This window comes from Perca flavescens, chromosome 11 (assembly GCF_004354835.1).
Source record: "Perca flavescens isolate YP-PL-M2 chromosome 11, PFLA_1.0, whole genome shotgun sequence".
Taxonomy (NCBI): domain Eukaryota; kingdom Metazoa; phylum Chordata; class Actinopteri; order Perciformes; family Percidae; genus Perca; species Perca flavescens.
This window is the reverse complement of record NC_041341.1, coordinates 12482432-12507969: the sequence shown is the minus strand read 5'-3', so window position 1 is coordinate 12507969 and position 25538 is coordinate 12482432. Positions and strand designations below refer to the sequence as shown.

The 25538-nt window shown below is 38.6% G+C and overlaps 1 protein-coding gene across 3 annotated transcripts in view; it reads left to right on the top strand.

Moving 5' to 3' along the window:
• Positions 1-25057, top strand: part of cacnb4a (calcium channel, voltage-dependent, beta 4a subunit) — a 36947-nt gene extending 11890 nt beyond the window's left edge. The window contains exons 1-13 of one of the 3 annotated variants that reach the window (XM_028591118.1): positions 201-533; positions 13787-13906; positions 15241-15363; positions 17022-17149; positions 17899-17978; positions 18204-18223; positions 18934-19014; positions 21258-21316; positions 21410-21519; positions 21653-21804; positions 22071-22166; positions 22279-22455; positions 22997-25057. In XM_028591118.1, coding sequence (XP_028446919.1) covers positions 489-533; positions 13787-13906; positions 15241-15363; positions 17022-17149; positions 17899-17978; positions 18204-18223; positions 18934-19014; positions 21258-21316; positions 21410-21519; positions 21653-21804; positions 22071-22166; positions 22279-22455; positions 22997-23260 — 1455 coding nt within the window. In that variant the 5' untranslated portion in view covers positions 201-488 and the 3' untranslated portion in view covers positions 23261-25057. Of the gene's footprint in view, positions 1-200; positions 534-13786; positions 13907-15240; positions 15364-17021; positions 17150-17898; positions 17979-18203; positions 18224-18933; positions 19015-21257; positions 21317-21409; positions 21520-21652; positions 21805-22070; positions 22167-22278; positions 22456-22996 lie in introns of those variants that run through there. The other 2 variants (XM_028591117.1, XM_028591116.1) reach the window with 2 other exon arrangements.
• The last annotated feature ends 481 nt before the right edge of the window (positions 25058-25538 follow it).

The window sequence follows — 25538 nt, the reverse complement described above, 5'->3', positions numbered from 1 at the left end:
TGCAGACCTCCACCTCCCTCTCTGCCTCTTCCTTATTCACAGCCAGCCAGCCTGACTGGAGCCTCCACCAGCCAATCGGCAAGCTGCATCCCACCTCTGTCATCAGCCAATGTTGGAGAAAGGGATTGGCTTGTGTGATCTGAGCTTGGAAGGCAGATGAAATACCAGGTCTGCTCTGCCTCTGGGGACAAACAGGCTGCCTTACAATAATGGGAACCAACGCTCGCTCGGCTCGGGGGCAATAATATCCAATTCAGCATCAGGCAAACGCAGCGCTCCACCTTTTTTCTTTCTTTCTTTCTTTCTATCTGCCACTCTGGTGTGGTCTGGTTGCTCTGTGGTTTGTGTGGTCTATGTGGAGGAAGAGACTGCTGGTGGGCTCTGTCACTCCCCAGTCCTCATCACCCATCCTCTCTGGAACAGGTTGATCGTTTACTGCTTCTGCCAATTTTGCGCCGAATATCTGCTTTCTGGAATTCCACTCCTCCATGTACGATAACTTGTACCTACATGGATTTGAAGACTCAGAGGCGGTGAGTGGGGAGGGGTGTCTGACACTTGTAAACCATGCTTTTCTGTTGTGTCGTGGCTGGTTGATCTCTTCATAAACACCCACAGAATACGTTGAGACTTGAGTGGGCTGAGCGTGCACTCTTCTCTGGGGAGTTAGGAGAGGCTGGGGGAAGGGTGTGCACAAGTGTGTATGTATTTGTCGGCGTGTGTTTTTGAGAGAGCGTGTGTCTTTGGGGCTCCTCAATCAACCAACTGTACAGTTTTCTCTACTGATGCTGCCAGCCAGATGACAGTTTTCCTCTTGTCTGGGCTGAGCGCCTGCAGATCGGAACAGTATTCCTTCCTACCGTCTCTCCATATGGATGAATGGCTAGTGTGCATGCTGTAAACCTCTGCTTATGAGCATTGTGGGTATCTGTGTTTGAGTATGTCGCTCTCTTCATCACATCCCACTATACATCATTAAGGTTTACTGAAAAGACCAACAGCTATGATCATCATGGCCATCTGTATAATACTGATGTTGCATCCAACTGTGACGAGGAGGCATGCATGGTAGAGAAATGTCATATTCCCTTGTCATTAAGTAGAAATGCTCATCCTGACCACACACAGGTGAAGGTACACACAGTTAGACCTACACATTGCCTTTGATACAGAGAGGCCAACATTATTAAAGTTGGGCAGAGTGGGCATCCATGGGATAGAAATGTGTCGGAGTGCCGGAAAAATGCTTACAAAGGCAATACATGTAGGAGCTGCTGCTGGGTGGAGGGGAGGGGGGGAATCCCACTGAGCCAGAATCTGTCAAGACCTTTTTTTAATTCTACCTGACATCCTGGCTGCCTGTTGAAGATTAAAGGTGGAAGGATTTGTTTATACATTTGGTCCAGTATTAGCAAGAGAGTTTAGGTTCTGTCTTTTGGTTTGAGGCTTTCCTCAAGAACCTGGCTACAGGGATTCACTCCCATTCAGCCACAGGAGCTTTCACTGGAATCTGTACAGAGCTCTGTGCAGACCAGAGAAGTTTTTCCAGACCTTTTCTTTATGATACTGGCTTTGTGCACGCGGGCATTGTCACGTTAAAACAGAAAAGCTCAAAACATGAAAAACAAACCCCAGAACAAAAGTGCACATGTAGATAGGAGTGTCCACATACTTTTGGCCTTGATGATAATGATGTCGTGAAGCGGGAGGAGTGGTTGGTTTGTTGGCTGGCTTTTTTTTTTGCTCCAAAAAAACTTTCCAAAGAACCAGATATTTTCCTTTTCTTTTTTTTTTTTTTTTTTTTTTTTTTTTTACTGAAGATTCAACCAGGAGAGTTTTATTCCAATCATTCACATAACATTGCACAAAATGAACAGGACTTTTATGGACCTGGATGCCAAAAATAACTCTAAACACACTCTAAATGTGTTACTCTGTATGTCCCTGATAGTGCAGCTCAATCCAGAAATACAGTCTGTTATTTCAGCTGTTATTATCATCTGATATTGTCCCATTATTATGGGTCTGAATAACTGATGAGGCTGGAGACTATTTACTTTCCCCTCAGACTATTCAGGAAATGGATTCTCTGTAAATTCCCTTTATAAAATATCTCAAGGACACGGCCTCATCCGCCCTATTAAAAACTGTATAACTGGGTGTCCGGATAGCTCAGTTGGTAGAGCAGGCGCCCATATATAGAGGTGTACTCCTTGATGCAGCAGCTGTGGGTTCGATTCCAACCTGCAGCTCTTTGCTGCATGTCATTCCCCCCTCTCTCTCCCCTTTCATGTCTTTAGCTGTCCTGTCAATAAAGGCCAAAAAATAATATCTTAAAAAAAAAACGGTATAACTGCCGCTGGATTCATTCATTACCACTAATTCAACTACAGCTTCCATTTATTTTTTGGATTGACTTTCTCCAATTTCAAACAATAAGTCCAGTCATGTTTCTGTCGACACAGCATGTGTGTGGGACATGGATTCTATTGAATCCCAACTTACAACTCTTCTTCTTCAATCAGTCACAATCAGTGCTGCTGTTCCACGCTGTCCCATATTTAGGGCGGTATTGGCAGCACTATAGAAGACATCTTTGGGGCTCTTACTGTCCTTGTGGTTTGCTATCAGCACTTGTCATCGGCTTGTGGGTGTCTGGATTTTTCGGATGTGAGGCTTTGTCCAAGGACTTCTAAAACAACAGGTGGGGAAACTAAAGCATTTGTTGCATCCTTGACCCATAATGACCTGCAGGCTATTGTGTGAATTTCTGTGTATGTGTTTTAAGCTACTTAGGGACATTGTTTGGCACTCTGACTATGAATGTTATGTTTTCTGAAATGGCCATACAGTATATACCCATGCCACCCACTTTCTGGTGATTGTAGATTTTTTTTAAGAATGCCTATTCTTTCTAGCACTGCAATGCTTCATTTGTACAGCTGCATACTTTCTCAGCCACTGAGAATGTGCAGCTGAAATGGTGCGACGCCTGCGAGCTAGTTCAGGCAGTCAACGAGTTGCACTGCTGTATACACACGTGACATGCTTCACTCTCCGTATCATTTACCAAACCCACCCCCTCAATTTGGCGGTCTTAAGCTGCACAATTTCTGCTTCACTTTCCCTACCTATAGTTTCACAATTGTCTAACAAATTTAGGCAATTACTTGTGCTTATTTCCATTTTGGGGGCTAGGACCAACTATTAATTAATTCATATTGTTAAAGGTCCTATTTTGTAAAAAGTTAGATTTCCATGCCTTTTTTTTTTTTTTTTTTTTTTTTTTAAAGCAGGGGCTACATAAATATTGTGAAAGTGTCAAAACATTCACTCCACAAAAAATGCACACAGCCCGTGTTCAGAAACTGTGCCTTTAAACGAGCTGTCAGGACTTCCGTATGGCTGTGATGTCCCAACTATACTTTTTATAGGTCAAAAGTACCGTCACAGTTATTCCCCCGGCTGCAATGATGGCTCAGAGACTCAGAAAGCGCAGATGCGGAGGACCCGGAAACGCTGACCAATCAGAGCAGACTGGGCTTTTTCAGGAGGTGGCTTAAAGAGAGAGGCACTAAAACTTTTTAATTCAGAGGGTCAATTCAGATATATTCAGACAGACTGTATGAGAAAATAATGTGTTTTTTTTAACATTAAAGTATGTAAACATGTTCTAGTATAAACCTGAAAATTAGCATTACATGGGACTTCTAAGAACATGAGCCTCAGACCATAAACTTTAAAGTGAAAGCAAAGTCAAACTTTGTTGTTATGGAGAATATTTCAATTTTAATAAGCAACTTCTCCTCCCTAGCTTACAGGAATGATGCAATTCACTTACCACAGTTCTGCACATAAACCATGTTGTTTAATGAATGACTCACCTTTACGAAAGCTATTGTGTAAAATACAATGCCTAGTAAACCTGCTGCACCCACTGATTAGTAATTGTACTATTGTAAGGATACTGGAAGGAGAGCTCTGTGAGTCAGAAGAAAACATTGTGTACATAAAAACTAATGTAAGGGACTTACACTATGAGCTCTCTCTCTCTTATTTGGGTTCAGTTGTGTTAGAGGACCCTGGAGGTATGTTTCCACTTCTCCAGTGTTGTTGATGGTGGATATAATAAAGAATGTGTTTAGCCTTTTAGCCTGGGTCTGATATGTGGAGGTCAGGGGAGGAAGAAGGATGGAGATGGGAGAACAGACCTAGCTTTGGCGTCCGAACAGATAAGGCTTGAGTGTTGCACGATGGACTTAAGCCTGGCCACTTGACACTCTTGGATAATAACCTCACAAACAACTCATTGTCAGTGTGTGTGTGTGTGTGTGTGTGTGTGTGTGAGTAGAGACAGGAGACAGACAGAGAAGGGGGATGGGGGGGGGGTGGTTTCAAAGTGCCTCGTGCTCTGAATACTTTCTGTCCTTTCCAGTAAAATGAGCTGAATGACATCATCTTTGTCATTTGTTTCTTAACAGTTTTAAATCGTAAAGTGACATCAGAAATTCAGTTACCAAGTTTGCACAGTTGTTTACCCTCTGTCTACGTTATAGTTATTCAATAGGTCAATAGAATCAAATTATTGTCTTAGCAAAAGCAAAAGCACCACATCAATGCAATGCAAGATATCGTACTACTACATCACATTTACGTTTTTAATTTAGTATACGTGTATAGTTGTCATGTTCTTCTATAGAAGAACATGACAACCAATTCGGAAAAGACGTTCACCAAATTTGGTAATATTGGATTAAAATGTAGCGTGTTGAAAAATGTGTTTTTGAAAAAGATTTAGGTGACAGACAGGGCTTCAACTGAAAGATATGTCTTTCAGGAGGAGCCAAGCGAAAGTGGAATTTGCTTCTACGGCTCATAGTGCAGGAGTTACTGTATGCGCCACAATGCAATGTGCTTTATAGCCACATGGTGGCGCTAATGGCACCAAAAACTAATGAGTTCTTTTTTGGCCAAATACCTAACTTTCTACCTAATTTCATTCAAATTGGTTGCTAAAATTAGTTTGTTGAAGTTGTTTATCAAGGTCAAATACAAAACAGTGGCTGCTTCTCAAAGACATAAGCGGCTTCATTGTCATTGCACTACTGTCTGACAGTATTACAACAACATTATGTTGGTACTCCCAGAGTATTAAAAAACACAACAATCACAACAAATACTAAATGCACAAATAAAAAAACAATTACATTTTTAAAAAGGCAAACATGAGCTTTTGCTGCTTTTCTCTTTTGATATCATTGCAAATTGAATATCTTAGCAGTTTGGAGTGTTGGTCAACAGACAAGCAATGTAAAGATGTTACCTTGGGCTCTGGATTCTAGTGATGGGCATTTTGATTTAATATTCATTATTTTGAATAGTGAAACATAAAGCAGGTGCTCGTCTTAGCCGGTCATGTGGGGCTTTTGTTTTCCTTTTTCTCCCGTCCTCCACTTATAGAGTTAATTTGTATTGAGGCAGTAAATAACAGTTATTTGTATCAAGGAAAGCCTACCATGGCTCTGAATGGATCATTAGCAGAGGCGTATTAATCCTTTCGGTCCAACTTGGCAGGTTGATTTACTGACTTACTATGGTACAAATCCTTTGCGCACTTTTTGCCATTTATTTTCATTAAATCATTGACATGCAATAGTATTTTTTTCACTAAAGCTATTTAGTAGACATTCAACAATGTTTCAACATTCAGGACAGAACTAGTCTTCATATCCTGTTCAACTATTCAAAGTAATCTTTTTCATGTTGAATGCTGCCATTTGGGTACAAACTGATTATACCGTCTTTCTCTGCATTTGATGGACGGTTGAAATTATAACTCCAAAACTGTATTAACTGCATGTCACTGCCATCAGTCAAACATGCATTTTACTTACTATTTACCATGTCATATTGATAATACAAAGTTTGCCAAGAACATACTATACCTCTGTGTCTTTGACTGTTGCATGTAAACGGCTGATCGCAACAGAGAATGCCATCATGCAAAACATCTGTTCTGCTGTGAAAGTGGCAGAGGATGGTAATTGGATGAGATGGTTGTGGAAAAAGAAGGTGCTATCGCAGGAGAGAAAAATGATGAACAGGGCAGAATTTACAGTAAAGCAATACATCATGCCTTAGTCCTGATGTCAAGTAACCCTTTGTAAGCATGTTTCCTGCTCCCATGGGCTTCACCCCCTTTGTGTGTGTGTGTGTGTGTGTGTGTGTGTGTGTGTGTGTGTGTGTGTGTGTGTGTGTACAGTTTTTACAGCTGCTTCCACATTTCAAATTGAAATTATACTCCTTTGTAGTTTTGTCTATCACATATTGGAATTTTTTTTATCAGGTTTCTACAAAGGCTAGATGTAGTGTTTGTGCAAGAGTTTTTATTTTGTCCTTGTAAAGAGTAATAGAATTAATAGCATAAATAGGAAAATACATATCCAATTCAGTTCCAAATGTATTTCTGTAATCTAGAGCTTTAACAAGTAATTTGATTTCTTTATTGGTATTGGATCAATTACTGAATATCTGTCATAGCTGTCATAAAATAGTGGGGGGAATAATCACAGTTTCCAAGTCACATCTTCAAAGGTCTTGTTTTGATCGACCAACAGTCCAAAATTAGATGAAATATTTGCTGTATTGCTTTAATTCCTGTCATCATCATCTTCTTCATCACCCGTCTCTTGTGCAAAGATCTGTTTTTTTTATATTTATTTTTTTCTCATATATTTATGTAAGAAATGTTCATGATCACAGGTCCTCACAAAGATTCTATTTAAAGATCCTAACTCTTGCTCACAGAATCTTACATTTTCAGCTCTTATGAAATGTTCAGATGGTATGAAAGCTCTGTGTCAACACGGCATATCTGCCTGTACTGTACCCCCCTGTCCTCTGTGGATGAATGCCGTTAATGGTTTGTGTTGAACAGAGTCTGTGGCAGCATCCATGGGGGCAACATACTGTGCCATCATCTGTTAGGGAAACATTTGTGCTGAGGCCAAGTTTTTCACCCCATTTGGCTGAGTCTGCAGGACTCCAAACGTCCACCAGCTGGCTGTCCAGCAAAATGGAAAGCAGATCCACCTGACCCAACGAGCTCAAAGCATCTCACATTTGAAATGGGTTTGTGTGAATGGGAACACCCATCAAGCCTTAATCTGTCCTTTAAAAAAAAAAAGTATATAAAATAATGTAAAAAAAAACAAATACTGTGTGTATATATATATATAATTTTTGTTTGTAAAAAAAATTCTGGCAAGAGTTTTGGTACCGTTACATTTTGTGCTGATTTATGTTACTTGACATTTTCTGGTACTACAGACCTAATTCAAACAGCAAAAAAAAGGACAGATTAAGGCTCAATACTCACCCATAGTTATTTTAATACTAGTGCAAAGATCTGCCTATACTAGAGATATCAAGTATATACTAAGATTTCACTACTGTCGACAAATTCTCTAAACAGCATAAAAAATAAAGAATGTTACCTTTTTATGAGATGTTTTAAAACTCAAGCAGACCAGCATGTTGAACCAACAATATTATGGAAATTAAACATTACTGGCCTTACATTTGAGGACTTTTAGACTATATACTGTAGGTACTTCATGAACTGAGAAAACTCTTTGACTCTTTGCCTGAAAGTTAGAACCAAGCATAGAGTCTAGGACTAATAACAAGTCTGTTTTTTTTTGCTAAGGAATAGCTGACATTCTGGAAATACAAGTTATCCATGTGTATAGTTAAAAGTGATACAAAAAGAAATGTGGAAGATCAACAACTGGGAAGCAGTGATCAGTTCCACACTTACTGCTGTCTGTGTGATAGCTATGGGCTTCACCAATGTGGCTTGACGGTCCAGATTCAAACACAAGTGTAGTCAGAGATGGACCATCTCCATGATCTTCACCCTTCAACAGTATAATATATATATTTTTATACATTATGTTATAAGATCTGTTTTAGCTGTACAGTAATAGTTGAGTCACAATATATTTAAGCTGTCTCTCGACTTCAAACAAAGCCACAAACACTGACAGAAAAGAGTTGGAATATTAAATTTGCCATGCGAGACCAGTGTCCGAGTGTTGACACTAACATGATATCCAGTGTACTGCATAGTTCGGGAGGTATGACACAAAGAAGATGCTGCTTCAATGTCAATATGACATTATTATGTTGTGAATGTGTGAGGTGGGAACCGTGTAAAGTACATTGGGCTGTCTTTTATATTAGTAGACTGTCAAATACGTTAGTAAGGGGAGTTCATGCTATGAAAGTATATCATGAACAAGAAAGAAGAAAATATTGAGAAATGGAAGATGGCAAACCTCAGAACTTGTAGTTTGATTAATAGCGACAAAACTATGTCAAATGTAAACTTTTCAGCAGGTAAAGCAGCTCAGGTATAAGATTATGTTGTTAGATCTAGAAAACAACTTCTGACTGCACATGACTTTTATACGACAAAAAGAAAACATTTTGAGTTGAGTCAATTCTTCAGCGAGTCAAAATGTTCTGTAGACTGTATGCATGGTGACAGGTTGAACAATCAAAAAATAAAAATAAGTTTTGAGTCATTAGTCTGTCATTACTCTTTAAACTGCTGTTTTTTTCTTCTAGCTTTGTACCGGTTATATGTCTTATAAAAAAACAATCAACGAATGCACTATATTTTTAAGAACAAATAAATTGAAAGAAGACAGAAATGATTTAAGTGGTCTGATCATGACAGCGTATGTGTTCTATACTGTTCAGGTTAGACAGAAAAAGGATATTTTAATTTTATAAGCTTGTGCTATGCAGTGATTTACTTACTGCATTTGTTTTCAGTTGTTTGAAGGTGAATACTGAGTGCAGGAAGTCTGCTGTTATTGTGTGTCACCCAGTGAGGGACGAACCGCTTTGATTGTAGAGCATGAAAGTGAAGAAGTCATTCAAATTCATGAACTAATTTATGTATTATGTCATGGCCATTGCACTATGCTGTGTACAGCATTACATCATGCAACATGGTTCCATATATTATAGTACGTTTTTGCATGTTACGTAATACTTGTGCATAGATTTGTTGCAGGCAGTAGTTGCCTGTTGAAGCCAATAAATGTTGATGTGGACTGACTGGCAAATGGAATAACACAGTGTTTACTGCACTTCTATGGCGCTTTTTGTCTCTATAAATAGAAAGTAAGAGAAACTGACACACAAAGACATGTTTGGACTAAATGACAGATATGGGCAGACAGACTGGCAAACAAAGATGGTAACAGATGACTTTAGACAGGTGGGTTATAGACACTGTGGGGCCAATGAATCCTAAAGGATATTTATGTCAGTAGTGGTAACTGTAGCAGCAGCCATACTCACGCTGATCTTTCAGACCTTCCCCTCATTTAATTCTGGTGACAAGGGAATAACTGGCTCCTGACCCCTGGAGAGGCTGCTGTGTACGGCAGCCTGCAGGCGACTGTACACAGTGTATTCCCTGTACCTGTACTAGAAAGTAATAATGAGCAGTAATTAGCTTGTGGACCCCAGGGAGTCTGTGCACTGAGATTGTTGTTTTTTGCCTCTGAGGCAGGCATCCAGTGTTGTTATGCTAATGTAGTGATTATTCAGCTGTAGTGTAGCGTGTTGTACAGATTTTGTGTTACGTAGCGACCAACATCTCTCTCCATCACAGATATGGAGAATAAAGAATAAGAACTAACTGGACCAGAAAGAAAGAGTGAAAAAAGCTGCTGTGATGTGAATTCATTTCAGTCCAAATATATATAAATAAAAAATAATGATATATGTGTTTTTATAGTCCTTGTTTATACTCACTACTAAGATAAGCTTGTGCTTGATGCATTCTAGAAATGATAGGCTGATATTTTGCCCATCAGTAAATGTTGAGTATCTACGTTATTGTATGAGTATGTACAGAAAGACAAACGCCTAATTCATCCACCATTGCTCAAGAGTATACTTCAGCCATTGGCTGTCGGATTAGTTGGGGTCAAAGTTCAATAAATTTGAACTTTTAGTTGCAGCGCTGCTGCATTCAACACTTTTTAGACATTTGCAATTTATTGTAAGTTAGCAACCAACACTATGTAAACAAGTCCAAAACCAAATGTCAAGACAACCATGTCTGAGTTTCTGAGCTCAGAGGAAATGATGCTGCACCAACACTGCCATTTCGTTGACTGTAAATTAGCTTAATGAATGAAAGAATCAAATATGCAGCCACTCCATATAACACACAGAGACTTAATCACATGGTGCAGTTGTAACAAATAAGGGCTGAAGCCAGATCTCCCACATAGGATTAAACGGCCACAGTACCGTCAGCCAAAGGTTAAGTCCTCAGAGCCATGATGGCCTAGTTTACACACATACACCGCTATGTGTAGACAATGTTGGCAAACTATAAGTCAGCTGATGGAGGTCATAATTGGTAGTGTTACAAGACGCACTGTAGATTTAGCCATCATTAATGATAGATTTATAGTACAAGTCCATTAGCCAGGGATCAACTCACAGGACTGAGGTGTCTGAAGTGTGTGCTTTTCATTTCACACTCAGGAGCAGGTAACATTATGCTAATGCATTCACCTTGCTGTTGTGTTTGCAGGATGTTGGCAAAATTAAGTTTTACAATATGTTTGAATGAATACCCCTAAAATCAATATGTATCAATAATAGTACAGTTTTTTGGGGATGGGATGACTGTTGGCCCTGGCAGAAGACATTGATGAGCACACTTTAAATAGTTACCCTTACTAAAATTGCTTCATTCTTACATGAACCCTGCAATACATACTATGACGGTTATGATTATATTGAAACTGTTTTACAAAGGGGTTTATTCAACTTAATTTGAGGCAAAAGTACTAGTAGTTTATTCTTTTTTTACTTGGTTTTGTATAGTATATATTGGTGTTATGTGTATAATATTGTATAATAGAAAGAAGAAGCTCTACAGAAAAAAGTCTGTAGAACTGTAAGATAAAGGATAATAATGTAATAAACGTTATTTATATATCACCTTTCATACCAGAAATGCAGCACTTGATTTACAATAAGGGAAATTATACACAGAATAAACATACATACAGGGAATAAATGCCATAATTAATGAAAAAAGGTGGGAAATAAAACCCACTGAATAATAACAATAAGATCAATATTAAAATCAGTAGCCATATCTGCAGCATGCACATTACATTGCATCAATAAACACTACAGCAGTATGAAAATGTCTCCATTCTCTTCTACTCTGTCTTATCTTTTTCTTTTCTACATCAGTGGTGGAGATTAGAATTTTTCAGACAAAAACTTTCAAAGTATTTTGCCTCAAATGCACTCCCTAATCGGTGTCGGCCCCTGAGGCTATTAATAAAGAACCTCTTCCTTAAAGTGTAACCTCATTGTAGTCATATAGCAGAATCTAAAAGTCTGTACAAATGTCAGTACCGAGAATCATTTTAAGCATGGTGGCCTTGGATTGGGATCTGTACCTGTCTTCTTGTCACCATGTCTTTGTCTGTCTCAAGGTCTGCGTCTCTTCATCAGCGCCCACCTCTCGCTGCAGGCTCGCTGCATGTGATGGTGAAGCTTGATGAGCACATTGGTGCTGTAATAACTCTCTCTGATGAGGGGAAACTCGCTCTCCAACCATCTATGTGCATCCACTGTTGCTTCTTTTTATGTTTGCAAAGTTTCCTCAGCTAGTCAGTAATAATCTTGCTGTCTCTTCAGTTATCTCTCTCTCTGTCTTGAATAAGTGGGTGGGCTTTTTTTTTTTTTTTTTTTAACTGCTCGTCTAACTCAGCAGCCACTGGCTAATAAGGACGAGGGGTTAGGAATGAGATGACTCCACTGATAGTGATGCTATGAGACTGATCTGGAGGGGGGTCAAGCCACCCACTGAGTCCCAGAGGAATACACACACATACAGTACACATACTGTGTAACCAATAAGTAATCATTTTTAGGAGAAGAAATGTTGTCGCAAACCAAAATATTTATCACATACAAATGGGTGACAAATTAAAATAAAGAAAAAAGGAATAATTTAACGCAGATTATTGTATAGAGGTGGGAGAGATTTTTAAATGACTTGATAAATAACTCTGTCCATCTTAATCATTAAATCACCAAATGGGGGAATATTGTCTGTAAGAATGGTGTTCATCCTTCCAGTAGAGTTCAACAGACTTAAATTCAAGAAACACCGAAGGTGTTGTGGAGGCTAGTGGTGGAACAGCACCTCACTAAGACACATTATGTTGGTTTTTATTCTTTACGCTGTCACCCATCTGTACCTGCAATAAACCAAGGTCCTTATTTCACTGCTGGACATTTTTTAAAGGAGCAGCTATCTTGCTGTTTAAAGGAGCAGGATCCACTTTAACTTCGACAGATGTGATTTCTAACAATCCTGGGGTCTTTACAATACACACATGAAAAAAAATGACATGAAAAATAGCAAAAAGAAAAGATAAAACATTACATTAATTAGTTTGAAAGAATTGTTGGACATTTTTGAATACACTCTCTGGAGTTAAATGAGAAGCTTGATACCACTTTCATGTCTGTATGCTAAATATAAAGCTAGAGCCAGCAGGCTCTTAGCTTAGTTTAACATAAAAATGGGAAACTGCTAGCCTGGCTCTTTACCAGCACCTATAAAGCTCACAAATTAAAATGTTATATTTTGTTTACTGAATCTTATATCTCTTCAACTGAAATGCCTCATATTTAGCATACAGACATGAGAGTTGTAGCCAGTCTTTTCATCTAACTCTTGGCAAGAAAGCAAATAAGCATATTTCCCTAAGACTTAACAAAACAAGTTAAATTGTACATAACTCAAGCCCAGAAGATGATTACAATATTAGATATTTACATTAGAACGTAAACTAAAACTTTTCATGAGATAATAAGGTAAGTGGCTTGTGGCTCGGAGGTAGAATGGTCGCCCCATAACATGTCAAAGTATCCCTGACCAAGACACTGAACCCCTAGTTGCTCCCCGGATGCTGTACGTATAGCTGGTCACTGCTCACTACTTAGGATGGGTTAAATGCACTACAATAGAATAGAATTTCACTACATTGTACTGTGTGTATGTGATGATAAAGGAATAACGTTGTCAGAAGAGCAACAGACTTTTAACCCATAGAGGTCAGTGTATTTTCTTCATTCAAGGTTTAGTGTTTTTTTTTTTTATATGAGATTGCAGACAGGGGTACCCCTCTTTGTCATTCAAATTCATATTTTTGTCAAATTACCATGGTGACAAACAAATGAGGCAGGGTTTCCTGAGTATTGTGTCTTTAATTTTATCTTTACAAAAAAAAAAAAAAATCTTTCTTTTCGGAACACGCCGTCCGAGTCGGTTCATCATCTTTAATCTATCAGCCTTTGATCCTTTATGAAGAGGAATACAACCAGTCATGTAAACACAGCAACACACACACACACACACACACACACACACACACACACACACACACACACACACACACACACACACACACACACACACACACACCTGGGTTTTTCTAGCCTCCTACTCATTCTGTGTTTTAAGAAACAGTCTCTTATTAAGTCCTGCATCTATTTGCACTGTTTTGCAATGGGTTTAGTTTTGAACGGGACGCATGTCAAATTAAATTTGTATCACATAAGGGAAGTTGTCACCCTGTGGTTGTTTTGCCAGTACTGGTACTTTTTATTCCTCCTGGTAACATGTTATTTCCATCTTCTGTGCCCTGTTGTTCTCCAGGGCTCAGCTGATTCCTACACAAGCCGACCGTCTGACTCGGATGTGTCCCTGGAGGAGGAGAAGGAGGGCGGCCGGCAGGAGAAGGAGCAGCAGGCCACTGTCCAGCTTGAGAGAGCAAAGGTCAGTTTCACGGGGAACTATTTACAGCACAATAGAGCTACATGCTGTTCTGTATATCACATGATAAAACTCATAATCTCAGCGCACAAACAAAAGACACGTGATTTAGTTTCATTTACTGCACTGTACGTCTGGTCTGCATTCGTTGTCTTAAAGTTATCAACTTGTCTAAATATAGATTTACACTGTTACAGATGCAGAGATTTTACACTGTCCCGTCACATTCTCACACCTTTTCTGTTGTTTGTGGATATCTTTTCCTGATGAAACTGGGCTGATGTGACTTTTATGTTGAAAAATGTAATAGAGAAGCTAGGGGCGGAATCATTACTCAAAAGCATTGGTGCCAAACCTTTGGTTTTTGTGTTTTGCCCCCAGAATCAAGGTTTCAAGGCTTCAATACTTTATTTCCATTCCAACATAATTGAATTTGGTTTGGTGACAACATCATATCACTTACAGGAACAACCTTGGGACATAAAACAAGTGAAAGAATAGTATAATGATAATTAAAAATTTAAACAAGCGCTTCCATGGGGATGCTATACAGTATTAGTACAACAAACCATGATATATACGTAAACCTATGATATACCACGGTATACATAACCTTACAATGTCTTATAGAGATACTGTAAGTAATCGTACTATCAGAAAACAGCAGCAGTGCTAGTAAGATCTCAATAGTAATGCAGCCTTTAACAACAACAAAAGACACCATTTCACCTGCGATATATTATTGATATCTAACCCAAATCTATCAGCAAATCAAGTCATGATAAATAATGGTTAAATAAAATAAAACCAGTAAAATAAAATAAAAAAGAAAAGCATCAACTTAATCAGTCAGTTCACCATATTATGGCCTGTACGTCATTGCAGGAAAGTACAAAAAAGGATAAAAGGTTAAGAATGTTTGAAGGAACCATCTTTGTAGACTATGTAGGCTTTTTGGCCTTGGAGTGAAATCTTCTGCTGCCCCTGCTGTGTGCTGGTGTGATCACACTGCTGCTGTCTTGCAGCCACCTTCGTCAGGAGCTCAGAAATAGCGTCTCTTCATCAGCGCCCACCCCTGCAGTCTCGCTGCATGTGATGCTGGAGCTTGATGAGCACATTGCTGCTGTGTTAACTCTCTGCTCTGTGTCTCTGTGTATCCACTGCTGCTTCTGTTTATGTATTAAACGGTTTCTCTGTTGAATTTCCACACAAAAAATACAATATCAACATCATGACATAACGTTTCATATTCTGTGATAGAAGATTTTAATCCCAATTACATATTGATGGTGCCACCTTATTGCTGTGATAACTCTTTTCTCTCTGCTGTCTTACAGACTAAAGCAGTGGCATTTGCTGTGAGGACCAACGTCAGCTACTGTGGTGCTCTGGACGAGGATGTTCCTGTGGCCGGCACTGCCGTCTCCTTTGATGCCAAGGACTTCCTCCACATCAAAGAGGTACAATTCAGGCACTATCCAGTGATGCTAAACCTGTGGCACGGTATGACAGATTTTATTTAGTCCCTTCTATTTTGGTTTATAAATCAAGATTCAAGATTCAAAATCCTTTATTGATCTCACAACGGGGAAATTCACAATCACATGAGTATGTGTACTTTTGTACTGTACATAGTTCTATACAGTGGTGGAAAGTAACTAAGTACATTTACTTAAATACTTGAGTACAATCTTGAGGTGCTTGTACTTTACTTTAGTATTTCCATTTTATGCTACTTTATACTTCTACTCTACTACATTTCAGAGGCGAATATTGTACTTTTTACTGCACTACATTGCTTTAATAACATTAGTTACTTTACAGACAATACAATACTTTTACTACAGGACATTTACTTGTAACAGTATTTCTACCATGTGGTATTGCTACTTTTACTTCTTCCACTACTGGTTCTATATTCTACTAATGTGTGTCTAACAGACTTTGTCATTGGATTGTAGCATGTCAGCAATCTGTTCTTTCTCTACCATATCCAAAGAAAATACTCTTTTCTGATTGGCTGGCCGCTGTCTGTTAAAATAAAACATAGTTCCGGTTAAAAGTTAACCTGCCATTCAACATAACTTTAAGCTTCACAAAATGTAATTGGTTAACTTACCGGTAATACAAACCTGACAACTCGAGAAACTGGCTGCAACTAAACTAAACACTAAATAACTATAACTAAATATCTTGACAAAACAATCTCAACAGCAATGTCTATGTAGTAGCTTTTCTGTAGCTTTCAATCATACCAAATTACTTTTTATCAGCAGATGGAGTTTGCCCATTTGTCATGGAATTGTAAATGTGCACATTTAAAAAAAGATTCTGAGCACGTTGAGAATTTTTCGTCCATGTTGGCTTAAAAGCTCCAGGACAAAGTTTATGGAAAAAGCAGTTGAGGCAACATTCTCACCACAAGGTCTGTTTAGAAGCAGTTCTGGAGCTTTCGATCACCCTCTTTTGCTTTTTTCTGGACAGCTGATGTGCTGTAATAAATATTGTGTCAATAGAGTAAATGGCTCCCTGCTCTCAGGTCATGGTGTTTCATTGTTCAATATGTTGTGTGGTGTCTACAATAAACCTTTTGGTATAATGGTATAATAACGACTGTTCAAAAGACTGTGTGACATTTTCAGTACATCCTTTACAGAAAATATATTGTTTCAAGTTTCAAGTTATTTATTGTCATATGCAACACAATACAGAGAAGCAGTCAATGAAAATCTCCTTCCAACAATGCTTATAGAAATATCTTTAGAAAGAATCTTAGAAATTGTGCTAAAGGTAAACTATAGGGATGAAATATAACATATATAACATATAAAATAAAATAATATATATTTGTGGTTTCTCAGTATGCTGGAATGGGGAACTATTCTTTCGGCCTGTGGTTGGTTCATTCATAAGTAAGGTTTATTTTTGGATTAAGTTTTTAAATATTGCAAAATAAATTGCAATTTTTATGTCTTAAGGAGGTATTTATTGATAAAATAAATCCACCAATTATATATATATATATATATATATAAATAAAAAAAAAAATTTAGGTTTCTTCATCTCCCAAAATCATATGAAACCCTGAGGTTTTCTCTCTGTTCTCTCCAATCTACAGAAGTACAACAATGATTGGTGGATCGGCCGCCTGGTGAAAGAAGGCTGTGACATTGGCTTCATCCCGAGCCCTCTGAAGCTGGAAAACATCCGACTCCAGCAGGAACAGAAGAGAGGACGCTTCCATGGGTGAGTAGAGGAGGAGTACTGGGATGTGAGAGTTCAGGAGGTGGAGGAATCAGCAGCAGCAGCAGCAGAAAGTGTAGAGAAGACACATGGATCAAAAGGGATAAAGTTGGAGAGTTGGAGGATATTGGGGATGTGTTGAGGGGAGAGCCATTGTAGGGATGAGTAAAAGCCTGGCAGTTGAGCCGGCAGCTAGGGAGGAAGTCAAGTGGATGAAAGCCAAGCTGTGTTGTGTGGTCCAACCTCTCAGAGGTGGGTCTGGATCATGGCCGCCGCAGAATTTTCCACCAGATGGAGTGATGAGTTTCAACCAGCAAAGCCATCAGAGATGTTGAGAGAAAACTAACCAAAAATGTATGATTCATATGCATTCAGTTACATCTGAGTCAGACACATCTTAATCCAAGCTCAATATATCCTATTTTTATTTCAGCTATTCACCTTTTTTATTTAGCTCAAGGCTACCTCAACACTCTCCCAGGGGATCATATTAAAGTAAATTGGAAAAAAAACATCACTCAGTTACTGGTTTTATTCTGTTATTTAGGTCCAAGTAATAATATACACTGCTGAACACAATTGTCTGAATGGTTCCCACGGGTGCTTGAAATCCTTTGATTTTTTTTTTTTTTTCAGGGAGTGGGGGGTTTGGTCACCTGATTCCTAGGGGTCAATGGTGTTTTACGGATGACATCTTGCTGGATTTTACATTAACACTTTTCTCTTTCTATTTGCTGCTGCCATCATCATAGCAGTAAGTCCAGTGGGAATTCCTCCTCAAGTCTGGGAGAAATGGTATCGGGCACATTCAAGCCAAACCCCAACTCTGCAGGTTGGTCCCACAGATATGACTCTGTCTAGGTCTGAGAGGAAACGCTGTCGTCAGATCCACAGAGGGAATTGTTTGTCTTGGTTTCTGCTCTGCATTTGTGTCTGTATAAAAGTAGTGTTTATTCAGCTCCTGTAATATGTGATGAGTTACAATACCTGATATAATTTCATGTATAGTCCCAGTCCAGTATTTACTTACTCACCTGATCTTTCCTTTCTTTTTCAGGAAAACAGAAACAGAAAGTGGTGAGCATGGCAATTTTACACATTCATTTATTTATTTGCTTACTTTATAGGGAATAAAGTAAAGTATGTAAAGCATAACTTGATTTCTTGAAATAATTACTTTTTAAAGGTCTATTAAGGTCCCTTAAAGGTAGGTTAACAGTGGTAACAGAGTTTTAAGTTAGTATGTTTTAAAAAGCTACCCTTTTTATAACATTTAGACCACATATTGTGCCATTAATTAACATGCCATTTTTGTGGCAGTTAAACTTAATCAAAATCAAGTTCTTAACAAACTAAAATGGATTGCTTATTTGGGAAACTGCTACTAGTCATTTTAACAACATCTGTGTTTGCATAAATCTTAGTATTGTTTGAAAGCCACATGTGTTCTCCTGCAAAATTGACTTTGAATGAAAGAATGCACCTTCTTAAAGACTAAAGCTTAACAACACACATATTAAATTAATTGGTTGCTGGATCCGAGTCAGATTCTACTCTGCGGACTGTTCTCATGTTACAAGATGAAATGTCTATAGCTTAAATCATTACTGTTTTACATTTATTGAAAATCATGAAATGAAAACATTTTATTTATACAATAATGGAGCATTGCTTTAAAGCATCATTCCATTTACATTGATATAGCGTGGAAGAGTGCTTGGTTTCTTTAGAGAGACACTTGCTAATATTAAATCCTGACTGTAGTCTGTGTGTGCCCACCCCTCCAGGCTGAGCACATCCCTCCGTATGACGTGGTTCCGTCCATGAGGCCGGTTGTCCTGGTGGGACCGTCCCTGAAAGGTTACGAGGTAGAACACACTGCTGCTCCTCCAGTCGTCTGACTCAGAATCTTTCTCACAGCCACAACTGAAATCTCTTCAATCTTACATTACTTAGTCAACTTTAATCAATGAAATAAATACATAATATTCTAGTGCACTTGCATATAAAGGCACTTCTCTTCCCTACTGTATGAGACAGAGCGGTTCACTTTTTATAATAAAAAAATCCCAATACAAAGATTTTTGCAGATCTGATTTAGGTATAACTGGATATTAGAGATAACTGGCATGTTCCCTCTTTGACATAATTTTCTCAGAGTGACATTGCATCCATTATGAGGCAAGCTGACTAATTCCCTGATGTTACATTATGACGAAGGTTCTTGTGTTTCCCACCAAGGCTAATTCCCTCTAAAGTTAAAATGGAGATACAACATTAAAACGGAAACTGCTCATTGATTATCAGTTACCATTGGAATCACAGGGCAAACAATAAAGGAGGCCAAGGAGGTGGCGGGAGGTGGAAGCCGGAGTCAGTTGTCATGGAATCACAGTCTTCATTTCCCATTCTGGTGTTGCCATGGTAACAACCTTCTGGGTAAACTGCATCAGTCTGAAAAAGTGGAGCATGGTTTGAAATTAGAAACGGAGAATAATGTGTACTGCTGCTAAGGTTTTGGAATGAGATGAGTGACTGAATGGCATTTAATGTTTCCATAACAAGTAAAGATTTTAGCTATTAATCACATCAGACACCTTTTCAGCTCATTGTTCCTGAATCAATACAAGACAGCAATTTAGTTCTACAAATAATAAAGCTCATGAAGTACAGGATTTTGTGTCAGCAGTGCTATTCTTTCTGCCAATGGCACCGGAATGAGGATGTAGTTACTTTTATTCAGTACATGGGGCTTAATAAAAGTGCATTGTGTCAAGCTTGTGTGAAGAGTGGTGTAGTTACAATGGTAGACAAAGTATTCAGATCCTTTGCTTAAACGTTATACCACAAATGCTCAATTACAAGTAAAAGCTGTGCATTCAAAACAGTACATACACTAATGAAGGGTACAGAAGTATAATCTGCAAAATGCAAAAATAAAAGTACTTGTTATGCAGCATAATGGCCCTTGGCAGTTACTATATTATTATATATTGGATAATTGGATTATCAATGCTGATGTATTACTAATCTCAGATGTATATAATCAGCATTTTAATGTTGCAGCTGGTTGAGCTGTACAATCGCTATGTTATATACTGTTGGGTAGTTTAATCCGTAACGCTTCATCATATTTTATAAATGGATCATATGTTTGTATGTAAAATAGTCTCTAAAATAGAAAGTAACTACAAAGTAGCTGTCAGATAAATGTAGTGGAAGTAAAAAGAACAAAATTTTCCTGTGGAGTTGAAGTATGAAGTAGCATGAAATAGAAAAATGTAAAGTACATAATTGTACTTATATACATTACTTGAGTACAATTGGAAATTAATCACCTTTTGGATCCCCAAAGTCATTGCACACGTTAATAGCATTCATTTCCATCTACTGCTGTGTTTCAGCTCAAAGGACATGCCTCCCCTGTCAACCCTCTGTCACTGTCAAGCTCATTTGGAAAAAAATCAGAGTGACAACAGCCTAACACCAAGCTTTGCCTGTTTAGATTCATGATTCCATGTATTAATTTCCTCTAGTCAAACACCTCAGGCCAATTGGATGACTGTCTGCCTTTGAGGATGACTTTCTCAACAAAAGCTAATTCATCTTGAATATCTTTTTTCAGTTAAAGGCCTTGGACTGGCAGTCATACTCATCAGGAAAAGCCATAATTGGAGGCTGCACTGTGAGATTGCCCCAATTCATCACCTGTGCATTGGTCTTTGTGATACTTCTCATTGTAGCTCTTAATCACTTTATTTAATGTGGCCAACATTCATTCAGCAAAGAGCCGGAAGGAAAGAAACTGTGCGCACTGTGCGTAGACAAATTGCTCGGTCAAGTGTGTAATTCAGCAGCAGCCTGAATGGACGGCTTCAGAATGAATAATAAGAGTCCACTTCCACTTGTTTGCTGCTTTATATTATATCCAGTAGATGTGTTAGGATGTTTATGTTGTACGTCTCTTTTGTTTACTTCTAACATGCCTGACAGTATGTTCTGTCCTTGACGTCTTCCCTTAATCTTCCTTTAATAACCTGATATTCTTCTTCTCCTTCCTCTTCCCTTTTCATTCTGTGTCCTCCGCCTTCTTCCATAACCATCGCTGTAGGTGACAGATATGATGCAGAAGGCTCTGTTTGACTTCCTGAAGCACAGGTTTGACGGGAGGTGAGCAGTCAAAGCAAAGCAGCGCCTGTCGTAGCATGCATCATCCTCCTGACAGTTTGCTCTGTATGACATGTGTGTTTTGTGTTGTTTCAGGATATCCATCACAAGGGTAACAGCTGACATATCGTTGGCCAAGAGGTCAGTACTAAACAACCCCAGTAAGAGGGCCATCATTGAGAGATCCAACACCCGCTCCAGCCTGGGTAAAACTACAGGAACTGTTCCACTCAATGATGTGCATGTCTTGTAGGTGTTGAGACTGTGAGTGTTATGTAATAACCTTCATATTCCTTGGTGTTCATAGTTTTCCTGCTATATGTTGTTGTCTTCATGTAGCGGAGGTTCAGAGTGAAATAGAAAGGATCTTTGAGCTGGCCAGGTCTCTACAGCTGGTAGTGTTGGATGCAGACACAATTAACCATCCAGCACAGCTCATCAAGACCTCATTAGCACCCATTATCGTCCATGTTAAAGTGTCCTCACCTAAGGTAAGATTAAAGCCTTGGATACTAGATGGCCTTCCATAAAACTGTGTTGATTTTCACATGCCATCTCCTAGCAGGGTACTATATGTAGTCTTAAAGCTGCAGGTGGCATCTTTTGAGAATTAACACTGCACACTGCACCAGGCAGTGAGGTAAAGTCTGAGACAGAGTGCATAACTGTTACACTTGGTAACCCAAACCCATTGTAGTCAGTGTTCCATAGTTGGAGATATTTCCCTGTTTTTCCATTGAACATGTGCTTGCCATAGGTCCTCCAGCGGCTGATCAAATCAAGAGGGAAATCTCAAAGCAAACACTTGAATGTGCAGCTTGTTGCAGCGGAAAAACTAGCACAGTGTCCTTCTGTGAGTGAATTTCAAACACCCTTTTAAATCTAAAACTACACAGCACAAAACAAGCAGCAGCTTCTTAGTTTTCCAGTGGTGAAGCTACACTTTCCTCTGTCCCCCCCCTCAGGAGATGTTTGATATTATTCTGGATGAGAACCAGCTGGAAGATGCGTGTGAACACCTGGCAGAGTACCTGGAGGCATACTGGCGTGCTACACACACTTCACTTAGCACGCCACTCAACCCCCTGCTGGGACGCAATCTGGGTTCCACTGCTCTCTCCCCGTATCCAGCTGCCATTCAGGTGAACCTGTCAAATAGAAAAAGAAGAAAAATTATGTCTTGTATTTTTTCCTTTGGTAGTTAATTTAAAATCTGAACTCCCTATTTTAGGTGTGTTTATATGCTTACCTGTAAAACTCATGCTAAAATGCCTCTGATAAATGTAGTACACCTTAAAGCCAAAGCTGAGAGCCATATTGGCAGTGGACAAGTGGACTGTTTTTTTTTCTGAATTTCTTTGAAAGTTTGAAACTTCACCTATGGACTCCATTGTAACTAACTGAATTCAAGCCTTCAGATGTTGCTGATGATCTTTGATCTTTGTTTCATTGACAGCAATGAGGAAACTACACGCATTCGTCTTATGTCATTAAATATGATGCTTATATCAACATGTGTTTACATTAGATAAAACTAGCACATTAGATTTAATAATGGCAACACTTTACAAACCTTTTGCCAATTGTGTATCACGTTACTGTACATGTTGCTGCTAAACTGTTATTTCACATGTTTAACAAAGCAAAACAACGTACAGAATCAGTATTTTCTCTCTCCAACAGGCCCAAAGAAACCGCAACAGCAACCACACAACAACAGACCTTTCACCTGTTGAACGTCGCAGCCTGATGCCTGCCGATGAGAACTACCATAATGAACGGGCGCGGAAAAATCGCAACCGTCTGTCCTCTGGGTCACAGCACAGCCGGGACCACTCACCTCTTGTGGAGGAGGACTACCAGGACCCCTACCAGGATTCCTACAAGCCTCATCGTAACCGAGGATCCCCGGGAGGCTACAGCCATGACTCCAGGCACCGGCATTGAGCTGTGGCCTGCTGTGAACAAAGTGTAGGCCTGTCTTTCTCTAACCACCATGGACATAAGAGTTGAGGCAGCTTTGCTGTAAGATGATGAAACTACTACACTCATTTGGACTGTAACAACTTTGTGTCGATGTGTAGTACCTCATTTTCCTTTTGGCCTTGGCTGCTGCCATAGGAGCATTTGAACCTAAAAAATTAAGAATCCTGCTCTTGCTTTGATGTGAACAAGGGAAGGGACCGGGAATGAAAGTAGCACAAGAGCAGAAAAGTTATGTTTCCGAGGGAAGGATAAAGCTGGACCTGATCTGAATATGCTGCAAATGTGGCTTGTGAGTGAAGTACTCTAGCAGGTGATAGTGTGCGACGTAGGCTCTTCTGGATCCTCCCCACCATCTCAGCTGTTACTGTAGCATGCGGACTGTAATTACTGGTTACTACCTGCCTCAAGCCAGTGCCGCACAGCACTAGAGGTGATGATTAGCACAGAACCTATTTGCACGCGTCCAGGAGCAGGTAGAAGAAGAGTATAATGCATCTTTAATGCTCCTTAAGTTTGTTTACCACTGTCTGCGATGTGAGTGTAGTAAATCCAGTGGAAGCCTGTTCCTAAATCCAGAGTTTTACATATTTTGTTTTGAAGTGACATGGATGGTGTCGTGGTGTTCTCTTCAGGGTTCATACAGTAGCTCTCTGTGCCCTATTTTTGTTATTTCTTAATGTCATTTTTAACATTAACCATATCAAGACAAAAAATATGAAAATCATGCAGATACTAATTCACTTCAGAGCTCCAAACCTCAGGAATGAGAGGTCATTTAGACCTAGAAGTGTGCTGACAGATGTAGCGTTTATTTCCCATCTGATGGGAATTTGATTCTGAGTGTTATGTTGAATTGTTAAGAGATATTATGATTTAGTTGTTTCAAAAAAGTTATTAATATAAGGAATTAACACTTTCAGGACTAGGAGTCACTAGCATGGTAAAGCCAGCATGTTTTTTCATATGCCATGCGTTTATCAGCTCCTGTTGTCTGTCATGTATTTGGCAGGACATCATTTGGAATAGATAGAATTAAATTTTAGTGAGGGATTTATATTGAGGGCTTCCATGTGTAACAGTAAAAATTGTTGAAGGACAGAAGCATTAATTCATTTGAAGTAGATTCAGTAGATTCATTCCATTCCATTGATTTCTTCTTTTAAAGCCTTGCATACACCTTTCATCTAATCAAAACATATATTTTCAAATGTTTCCTCCATCTAACTTTATTACTAAAGCTTTTATGAAAGAAAGTAACAATGGTATTAAGTAACATATTTTCAGCTATAACTTCTTTTCAATGTATTCAATTTCAGTTTAATTAAAGACTCCTAATGAGTGAAAGCATTTGGGCGGGACTGCACTAAATTTGTCACAATATCTTTGACATGCTGCATTTTTTTTAATCAAATGAAATCACTTGTGTGCTGCCAGCTAATACAGGATTGATTACCTTTTAATGACATATCCTTTCCTTCCTATCTTGTAATCTAATATTTGTTGAAAATCTCAGTTTTTTTTCAGTTCATAGGCCAGAGATCTCATTGTGCTTCATTGAATCTGGAAAAGGAAGCTGGACAAGGAGACTTCTGCTCGTATCTGCCATATACAGTAGCTTTTATTGTTGTTGTTTCAAAACTCTGAAGCAACAATGTAAAAGATGTGATTACTGCCTGTGAGAGAATGATGCATTGATTAGAAATGTGTGTGCACTGTAATTTTACAATTGTAATGAAATAAACTGCCCTTATGCTGTTGTATGGCTAGCAGTGTTTTTTGTTCAAAAACAAGCACACACCTGTTGGTTTTCTTTATTTCTTCATATTTTGCGAGCACTTCAAAACTATAATATAGGCTAATATAATCTATATTTTCTAATAAATATATCAATTGTTTGGGTATAAGATGAAAAATCTAATTAAACCAGAGCCTAAGGCAGTCTATGGCCTCAGGTGATGTCTTCAAATGTCTTGTTTCTGTCAACAGTCCAACATTCAAAGGTGTACAAAGGATGTGTGTATCATAGAAGAAAACCATCATATATTCCCATTTGAAAGGCTGGAACCAGAGTATTTCTGGCATTTTGCAGGTCAACTAATCGATGAATTGACTGATCTTTTCAATACAATATAATTTCACTATAATATACTATAATATCACTATAATAAAAAACAATGAAAATAATAATAAAAATAATCTACTACTAGTCAATAATGGTTTTATACTTAAATGATTATTC